This window comes from Salvelinus sp. IW2-2015, linkage group LG10 (assembly GCF_002910315.2).
Source record: "Salvelinus sp. IW2-2015 linkage group LG10, ASM291031v2, whole genome shotgun sequence".
NCBI classification, from domain to species: Eukaryota; Metazoa; Chordata; class Actinopteri; order Salmoniformes; family Salmonidae; genus Salvelinus; species Salvelinus sp. IW2-2015.
Window position 1 is genome coordinate 19,816,558 of NC_036850.1, and position 10,517 is coordinate 19,827,074.

Genomic DNA, 10,517 nt, shown 5'->3' on the forward strand with positions numbered 1-10,517 from the left:
CTTAAGGTGCATGGGGTATCATATTTGGCTTCAAATCTATGAGACCTTTTGTTTTGACTTGATCCAAATGGGACCTTGGGAAAACAGAAAGCCCATAATGCATAAGATGATGGAACACGTCTAGTATTTCTGTCACCTCCGCAAATCGTGACATGGAGCCATCGAAAGCACGGATGCCAGTTTGCCCCCCGCATTGTTCCATGTCCACACTGAGGTGAAGGGACGGGGGATCCGGTTGTTGCCTGGGGGGGCGGGGGGCTATAAGGGGTGGTGAGGCTTTACATGAAAAGAGACAGTGGTCAACATTGATGGCGTTAGTCAGCATTTTATTATCTCCCTCAAAAACTGTATAATCTACAAAAACTGCATAATCTGTATAATCTACACTGCCTCTGCTGTTCAAGGCTGCCGCTGGGTATTATTTCTGGCAATGGGACTGGTGGGCACTTTTCCTGTAACTCCCTAGGTGGAAATGTGAGGTGAGGAAATGCCAAGGGAGGAAATGGCATGTCCACTTTGAATCTCCTCCTGCAAACAGAGCTTAGCCTGTCTGGTGCTCTCAGACCTGTAGCCCCCAGCAGGCCTGCTGTGCACCTCTCTCACACTCACACACACCACGTCCTCGTCCCCGTCCCTCTCTGGCTCAGTGACGGCCCATCAGCGGGGCAAGTAGGGCTCTCCGTTTGCCCGCACTTAAACAAACCTGGATTTATATCTGACATTTAAATGTTGGAAGGTAGCACCAACCTAAAGTATGCTAGTGCTGACCATGCAAACCAGAAACAGTAAGCTACCTTTGAAATGGTTTACCTCTTTCCCAAACTGAAGAATATGACTGATTTTATCAGCATTCTTTCAGTTAGTCTGACGGAGATGGATCGGCTTTGGGCTTGACCGTTACCTACACCCCTCTCCTTGAAGTAAAGCTGACCAAAATGACCTAAGGAAACCCAAATGTACACACAGACCCAAATCAGGCCAAATGTATGTAAATATGTGAATATCAGTTTGCGGTTTATGTGGTTAGTTGCATTCGCACACAGTCTGACAGAAAGGGAGGGACAAGGGATTCTGTGACAAAACCATGATCAAAATTAATAAAAAAATACACATTTAAAATTTAAATACTGGAAAACAAGAAAGTATAATAACACCTGAACAGAAAAAGCTATATTGACACTCAATAGCAGGTGTGTTAGCGGACGCATCTCAATATCTGTACAAACAGCATTACCTGTATTAACTGAATAAGTGCAGGGATTGGTTCAAATCTATTCAGCTTTTTTTTGTTATTTTTGTTGTGTTTTAGTTTATAGCTACTGTATAACCAGCACATTGTTTCCAACAAGCAACCAATTCATTTGTCTCGTTAAGGATACGTCTGATTCTTGATTTCCTGCTTCTTATCTCAAGCTTTGACTACCTGACTGACTGACTGTTGTTCATCTCTGATGTCCACTGGTCTCTCCCATCAGAGACACAAAATAAAGAAGTTCACTGTCCAGATTTGTTAGTCTCTTTTCTCCTCTTCAGCAATTTGCTATGGCTTTTATGGCTTTTATCATCATTATTATTTTAGATTATCAATATTTCTGTTATAGTAGCACAGACTGGCCCCCCTCTCTGCTTTGGCTTGGTTTGGACGTGGTGGGGTTCCCAGAGGCCCCTGTCCTGCTGCTGTTGAGGCATCATGTTGCCCAGGAGATGGCTGCACTGTGCTCCTTGGCCTTCATACGCAAGGCGGCGATGCTGGAGGACTTGCGGTCCGGGTCCATGCTGTTCAGATCGTACCCGTTGATTCCTGACCCCATGCCAGGACCCCCAAACAGGCTGCCCATGTGTGTCTGTCCCATGTGACCCCCAGGGTTCGGGACGCCCAGGAAGTCAGATACGCCGCTGCCGGAGTGAGGGTGAGGGGTCATACAGGATGTGACTGAGTCACAGGGCACTACGCAGCCTGGTACAGGAGATGCTCCACTGCCGCCACCAATCCATGATGGGTTCTGTATCTGAAACGCAGAGAGAGGACAGGGTCACTTTAAATACCAAAAACTATTTGGGTGAGTCAGTGCTTAGTTTTTTCAGACACCCTCTGTGGACTGAATATGATTATTGCAGAATGAAGTATGTGGTGTGTGTTTGACATCCTGTTTACAAACAAAAGAACCAACCGAGGATACTAATGCAATACAGCACAAGTTGTACAATTATTTATTGTCATGTTTTGCTTCCTCGGTGAAGTTCATCAGTCTACAACGCTCACCACCCAAAAAATGGTTATCTTGTGCACCAGCTTCCACTTGTCTCTTCCTTGGTATTTCGCCCGACACGCTCAATGGCCTAAAGACGAGGTAGACCTTTTATGGTAAAACGCTTTACAAATAGGCTATGAAGATCAAGAAGCCTACGATACCCACCATAGTCTGTCAAATCTACTTGAATAATTCATTAACCTATCAACTCTGTGGAGCAACGTTCACATTATGGTCTACTTATCCATAGCCTGATATTTGAACGTTGAAAACTCTATTGGAGTGTTGCTGCAGGTCGGTACATAAGTTGAAGGGAAAGACATTTCCCTCCTACCTCAGTCCTTCAACACCTTAACTGGCTGTCTTAGTAATCTCCATGCTTCCTGTCACCCTCCTCCACAGACAGAGAGAGAGCGGCGGGGGTCAGGGAGCTGATAGGGATGTGGGTGTGGGGGTGTTTGAGATGGGGGGCCGGGGTAGTGGTGCTGGAGGCTTGCATGGAGTGGCCAGATGTGCACAGAGCTGCATTCCACAGTATCACACACACACACACACACACACCTGCCCTCTGACCCTCTGTGCAGATGAATAATACATGGGGGGTTCTCTGGGTCTATGTGAGGGTGTGTCTGGCCTGTCACTGGAGCCAGCCTGACCTCACTCTCTGGGGGGCAGACAGAGAGAGGAGAGAACAAGAAGGGGAGCTGCCTCATCTGGGCCTGCTGATCTGTCAATGCATCACAGAGAAAGGCCTCCCCCTCAACTTGAACTGCTCTCTCAAATCCTTTGTCTGTAACATCCAGAAGATGTAAGTAACCCCACTCTCTGCTCCTCCAAGACCTACCTCACCTCTCCACCATGACAGTTGATGGCTGGTGAGCGTTCTGGCACAAATGGTTGCTGCGTTTCACATTGGTGGTGGTTGAGGAGAGTTTCCTCCTTACTATGTAAGCATTTTTAAAATTTTAATTTATTATCATTATTACTTTTTATTAAATTTTTTCTACCCAATTTCGTGGTATCCAATTGGTAGTTAGTCTTGTCTCATCGCTGCAACTCCCGTACGGACTCGGAAGAGGTGAAGGTCGAGAGCCGTGCGTCCTCCAAAACACGATCCAACCAAGCCGCACTACTTCTTGACACAATGCCCACTTAACCTGGAAGCCAGCCGCACCAAGGTCTCGGAGGAAACACCGTACACCTGGCAACCGTGTCAGCGTGCACTGTGCCTGGCCCACCCCAGGAGTTGCTAGTGCATCATCGGACAAGGACATCCCTGCTGGCCAAACCCTCCCCTAACCCGGACAACGCTGGACCAATTGTGCGCAGCCTAATGGGTCTCCCGGTCGCGGCCCGGCTGCGACAGAGCCTGGACTCGAACCCAGAATCTCTAGTGGCCCAGCTAACACTGCGATGCACTGTCTTAGACCACTGCACCACTCGGGAGGCCCAAGCATTTTATTTGAGCATTTGAAAAAACGCTATATACAGTAAATAAATTCAAATATTGTATTATTAATTATTATTACCTGTGCATAGTTCTCAGGTCTGGCTCTGTCTCTTATACACATCTAGATGTGTATAAGAGACAGATTATTACCTGTGCATAGTTCTCAGGTCTGGCTAGAAGAGGCAGCTCGTACGCTGTGGAGAAGTGTGTCCTAACCTGCTGCATCTGACCAAAGCGCTCCCTCTTCCTCCATTTGGCTCGGCGATTCTGGAACCACACCTGCTGGGCAAAGTGAAATTCTTGGAGGCTGTGCGTATCTCTCCATTCTTTCCAGTCTGACTGCATGTCTGAATACAGCGGGTCTTTGACGGCTGTTATCCACTGGCAGCTTGCTGCAATCCATCAAGAACATATGATGCGTAGTATTGTACTGTCAATTCTTGCAGACAGATGGTACCATGTTTATACTTATTTCTTCTTTTTTTACAGCTAGTCACTTTTTATTGATGGCCTCCTCCATCTCTCCCTCCATTCCTAATTATATAGACATCAGTAAAAAACAGAACAAACACAGAACCCAATAATCTTCCATTATTATTACGGTCCGGATGTTATTGCATAGCTGCAAGGACCATTGTGAAAACTGCTACTCTTTATTATCTTGGAGTTGGAAGTTGCCCATCCCTAAAAACATCCCAGTCTTTAAATGTAAGAGACTTTACCGTGAGAATAGGAATCTTCTGCAGTAAGTATGGATTCCGTACACACAACAGCATAGAAAGATGTCAAATATTGAGCGCTGACTCGTGACTCAATGTGTTTTATGTTTGTTTAAAGGTCCAATGAGGCCCTTTTAATCGAATACTTACATTATTTCAGCGGTACAGTAAAGTACCTTACTGTGATTTCGATTAAATGGTCAAAAATAAAGCAAACATTACTTTCTTCTAGCCATACAGGCTATTTTCTCAAAGCAAGAATTTTGCTATGACCTCGTTCTGTGCGCTAGTCTGCGCTCTGAGTGGGGAGGGGAGTACACTCGAACACCTCAGCTGTCTATTGTGCAGCAAGCAAGGCTTTGTAACTCTCTTTCTTATGGTCTATTAACTATACTTGGTACGCCTGGTGTCTGACATACAGTAGGGCCAAAACTCCATCCCACACAACAGGCTGACATTTCATTGCAATCTTTTTCAAACAGCTCTTATCACTAACAGGCATTTCATCATTTTCACGTATGCTTCACCACGGATTATTACAACTCATAGTGGTGGAATATATAAACCAGGAAAATCACATTTTGGGAACTGCACTGGACCTTTAAAGGAATTCGGTGGGAACAATTGAATACTCGTGATCAATCTGAAGCTGCACTAATTATCATTAGAACCATTTGTATGCTTGATGGCAGTTTTTCTTGTGTGTGTGTGTGTGTGTGCTGTGTGGTTGCTGTTGTGTGTGTGTGGTGTGCTGTGTCGTGTGTTGTGTGTGTGGTGTGTGTCTGCTCGTTGTTGTGTCTTGTCGTGTGTGGTGTGTGTTGTGTGTGTGTGCGCTGTGTGTGGTGTGTGTGTGTGTGTGTGTGTGTGTGGTGTGTTTCTTAAATAAGTACATGTGATGAACAACAGTTTTGCTCTCTCATAGTGCTTGTAAAATAATTTCTAGAAGTATTATGTAAGTGCCATATACACTTTACTGTCTAATAGTAACTCACACGAAAAATATATATTGAGAACTATGAAAACCAAGTCAAGAGTATAACATCATTAATTAAAAAGCCGTACAATAATAGCTTAAAGCCACAAAAACCTTTCAAGATAAATAACTTCGGAACTCAACAAACAAGAACAAGTTCACCCACCCTTCAGAAGGATCACTCAAAAGCCAACCCGACACAGTATCTCACAAAGATAAGCAATTACTTTAACATCAAAGTTAGTAAACATTTCAATGGTCTTTGTCACAATGTTCGTAAACAGCTCCATTTCATTAACTTTTTTTTTTTACATGGCACACACACAACACATTCAGTTTTAATATTATAATAAGTCTTTACTTACTTCTTTTCATTGCTCTGCTTCAGTAGTTTATGAAATGTTAGGCGGTGGTGTGAAGTGACATCATCACGAGAGGGACAGACTGGGACCCTCGCCCCTGCAGGTAAACAGGTTGAGCTGATATAACAGCCGGTTTCGCAATCACAACTCATAAAGTTCTGCATATGCTGAATGCAGGTTAAGGCCCTAAAGCAAGCTGGTGCCTCGATTAGGGTTAGAATGAGAAAGAGAATATTTACAATATTAAACCTGTGATTCATCCAGAAGGCTTCATATGGGCTTGTAGCGTTTTCTGCAGTCTTTAACACTTGAGCTTCTTCCGGTTTTCTTGTCCTTCTCCAATTCAATAGAGAACTTGCAGATAACAGAACATGTTCTCATAAATAAAGAATTTCCAAAGGAGTTCTCAAACCCCAACATGGTACGAAAAAGGTAACAAATCACTTGGTGTTAGATGAGAGCCCTGAGAGCCCTTCATTTTGTGTGTTTGAGCTCTGAGAAGCACCCACCCAGCCCCCTCACCGGCTCCGCTTCTCTCTCCCTCTCTCTACCTCTCTCTTCAGCGCGGCTCTCTCATCGCTGTCCCCCTCTCGCCCGTTCTTATTGTCTCGCGTGCCTCCCTCTGGTGCCTCTCCTCTCCCCGTCAGTTCCATTTCTCTTCAGCTCCGTCCCGTCCTCTCCCCGCCCCACTTTTCTCCCATCTCGCTTTTCCTGTTTTCCCTCCATCGCCTCCCTGCCTCCAATGGTCTCTCTGCGCTCTTCTCTCGCCCTCCTTGTCTCTCTTCTTCTCTATCTTCTGTTCTCCCTCTCTCTCTCCGCTCTCCGCCTGAGTCTCTCCGACCCTGGCCTTTCCGGGCTCGGGTGCTCTCTCCGTCGCGCTCTTCGCTCTCGCCTCTTCTCTCATCTCTCCTCTTCATCTTGACTCCCCTCGCTCTTCTCTCTTCCGTCCTATCTTCTTTCTCCGCGTCTCCATTCCCCTCTCTCTCTCTCTCGTCTTTCTCTTCTCTCTCTCCCTCAATCCCTCTCCACACGTCTAGTGCGAGCGGGGTCGTCTCGTACGTCGCTCTTTGCTCTTCCTCTCTCCTCCTTCCGCTCTTCCCTCTCTCTTCTCCTCTTCTCTCTATCTCTTCTCTCTCTGTGTGTGTGTGGTCTGAGGTATAGCTATTTTCTCTAACAAGCTATGAGGGCTGGTACAGCTGGGCCCCTTTCAGCCTTATTCCACTGGCCTTAAACATCTCTAAGTTAAAAAAAAGATAAAGAACAAGATGCTCATCAGTCAAAGACCGGACTTTTCTGCTCTTTACTTGAGAAAAGGAGTCTTCACTCAGAAAAGGGAGCTCTGGCATCTAAGTGGACAATTGTTAACCTAATCCACAAGAATTTGTGCTGCTTAAAAAGTAATAAATTGTGGAGCTTTTTGTTGATTGGAAATTCTCCACTGAGAATTTCAGTTTGTGGTTGTCATATAGATTCCAAACAAATACTTCTTGATAAGGTAGTGTTTTTTTCAGTAATATGGTAACTTAGTACTTATGCTCATCTTAGTCCACCACTTTAAGCGGGATCCAGAACAAGAGAGTTGTAACTTGCCTGACTTTAACGTTAGCCAGAGAAAATGTTGTTTTTTTTCTGTCTACTGTTAAAGGGGGAAGTCAGAGTTGAGCTTGGTCATTTATGACATCGCCAGAATACATTCTGAAGGTCACAGCAAGGGTTTCATAACATACATTCTTCAGACTACCTTGCTGTCACAGTAAAGGCTCTGAGCTGGCTGGATATGGAAAATAATTTTTATTTAAAAAGGCAGTAGTTAAGAAACCGCATTAATTTTACAATGACAGCCTACGGGAAACGTGGCTTAACTTGCCTGGTTAGGGCAAGAAACACACAACAGTGTTTACACCCTTGTCAGCTCAGGGATCGAGTCAGATCCTTCAGGGTTACCTTTGCCCAAACTCTAAGCGGGCTGCAACCGCGCCTCGAAAGGACCAAATACAGACCTTAGTGTAATATAAAACAGGACAGCACCCTCAATAAGCATAATAAAAAATTATAATATGATATTAGATTGTTGTGCTCATAGCTGGGTAACTATAAAGTAGAAAATACTTAGTCATTGTGTACACCCATTGTGTACTATTTGCAGGTCCATTTGGGCTTGCTATAGTATGGAAACAGCAAGTGGCAGACGATCAATCCTCAAAGCCGGTCTCTGAATTCAAGTAGCTGTTATCCATGCGCTCCCTCTCCCAGGACAGCTTCCCGGCAGTTTGCTTTTGTGTCTTTCTCTCTGTGCTGGAACATAACTAAAGCCTCATAGTAAGTCTCTAAGCTACTTTAGCGTGTCAACGTCTTTACCAATACTTGTACTACCCAGTGGCACAACACAAACACTTAGCTTACGAACAGACCCTGTCTAGTAGGAGAAGTCGGACAGAAAGCACGAACAACCGTATCTGTTGGTAGATAGATACTTATGTCCGAACATATAACAACTCTACTGTGGATCACTGTCAAAAGACACAAAGGGAGAAGGTGCATGTGACAAAAGGAGTGAGTCCATCCAACTATCATACGACATCTTTCAATCTTTCTCCACATTTTAGCATTGTAGTTGAAGAAGAGGTTCATGGCAATAGAAGCTAGTGAGTATTTGGTTGTATGAGACTGTTGAAAAAAGACATGAAGCAGAGAGAGAAGGAAAGAGACAGATGAAGCAAGTGAGAGGAGATGAGGTGAGGAGGGAAGTAGCTGTCCTTCTCTCTTGTTGTTGTGGCTCTTCTGGGCTGGAGGGAGCATCGGAAGCCAGGGGTTTAGGGTCAGGAAATTAAAAAACATAAATGAAAACAAGCTCTGGTTTGAACATTCTCCCCATGTCATTTTTCAATTTCCCAAATTCCTACTCAGTTATAGGGAGGAGGAAAGTGGTGAGTGAGTGAAAGAAATAAATAAATGAAGAGGAGGGAGAAGAATCATGTCAGGGGTGCAGAAAGAAAAAAGGGGATAATTGGCTAGTTTATTGTGCTCTCTCACAAAAAATGCTGTGATACCATATACTGCTATATATTTCCTGTATCAGTGTAATCAGTGAGTAAAGCTTTCTAAACAGACGATGTGAAGCTGAGGGACAGTGCTCTCAGCTCTGGTGCCTTGACATGAAGTGCAATCAGAGTCAGGCTGATATTCAGGTTACCCAGCTCTGAGATAGGTCTATGACGTGGTGTGGGGGAGGGCGCCAGGCGTAAGCCCATCTGAGACTGACTCTATTCAGATCCTTTTCCCAGCTTTGATGGATTTAAACAAATAATGCTTTCAATAAACAACGTTTTAGGCTCAGATGTCAAAGGTAATTAGCACACTTTTGTCATGAGAAAATTGCCCTTTCTGTCAGAAGACAAAGAAAGGGAGGGAAGGGTCTGTGAACGTTGTTTTGAGTTTCAATGAAAACTCCTCTCCACATTGCTGTATTAGAGGCCTAGAGATCCTTTTCTGCTCCTCCTCTCCTTGATGATGCCCACCCGTCCAGGAATCAAACAACGATTTTATTTTCACCTTCTTTTTAATATTACCTCTGAAGTGTGTGTGTGTGTGTGTGTGTGTGTGTGTGGTGTGGGTTTTTTTTTTTTTTTGTCGTTGGTGTGTGTGTGTGTGTGTGTGTGTGTGCTGCGCATGTGTAGTGTATGTTTGTTGTATCTTGGTTGACAGGAGATGGTGATTGTATGGCAGTGGCTGGAGTAAACCACAACTGATTGACCAAAAGGCTCATCCTCAGAACCAAGTTCAAACTCTGTCAAGATTGCAAAACATAGGGGGCTCCCCCTTGAATAGGCCTCCACCTTACGAATCAATAATAGAGGGAGTTAATCTGAGAGTCAGATGGATCACAGGGAAAGTGAATTTCTGGCTGCATTTGAGACTATTAAGCTTAAGTAATGTTTGCTTTATCTACAGAGCAGCACTATTTCACTTTTTTCCACTAAGATTTTCGGACATTATGTTGTGCAGATAAACAAGTCGCTTTGGCTGTATCCTCAGAACCGCTTTTCCATACAGAAAATAATAGTGTTATTTGTTCTATCAGAAAGGCATTCTCCTGAGATGTGGTGGAAAGTTTAACTTCAGGTTACTGGGTCCAGTACTACTCTCGCCGCCCCCCACTGACTCCCCCACTCCCCCATCTCCCCTCCACATTCGCCCTCCATCCGAACCTCCTGCTGCTGATGGCCTGATAGGAGGGGAACTCAGAGGGAGCTTCACAAGCCTGGTCACCCCAGATGTCAAACTCCAGCCAGGTCTCTGCTTTCTCTTGAGAGAGGGAAGACTGTAAAAAATATACCAATGCCACGGCCCAGGGCGTGAGGCGGAAGAGTTCCCCTTCTCTGATTCCCCTGCCAGGCAACCATTGGAGGGTTTCCTGGCTTTACTCAGGTGCCTGGACGAAATGCTGCTGGTACAGTATTGCCACAGTTCCATGCCTCAATCTGCACTGAGCCCCAGCTTGAGAGACACAGGCAGCTTTTCCGTCCCTTACAGCAAGACACGTGAAAGCCCACAATTATATCAACACAAGTTTGTGTCAAGTTAGTGTGCTTGTATATTATACTATATTAGACCGACACATATTTTTATGTTCTATTGGATGTTCAGCGGAAAAACATGTATGATGACTATATTCTTCTTTACAATTTTGACGCTATGCTCAATGTTTTACTATATGTATCTAGGGATCCTTATGTGCATGGACTCAGTCTTGACCTTTGC

General features: G+C 44.7%; 1 protein-coding gene across 2 annotated transcripts in view; it reads right to left on the reverse strand.

Moving 5' to 3' along the window:
• The window catches only part of alx4a (ALX homeobox 4a), a 72,840-nt gene that overhangs the window by 18,661 nt on the left and 43,662 nt on the right, over window positions 1-10,517 (reverse strand). Inside the window, exons 3-4 of one of the 2 annotated variants that reach the window (XM_023995656.2) lie at window positions 3,853-3,981; window positions 310-2,009 (exon numbers count right to left, since the gene is read on the reverse strand). In XM_023995656.2, the coding sequence (XP_023851424.1) occupies window positions 1,689-2,009; window positions 3,853-3,981 (450 nt within the window). In that variant the 3' untranslated portion in view covers window positions 310-1,688. Of the gene's footprint in view, window positions 1-309; window positions 2,010-3,852; window positions 3,982-10,517 lie in introns of those variants that run through there. The other variant, XM_070445458.1, reaches the window with a different exon arrangement.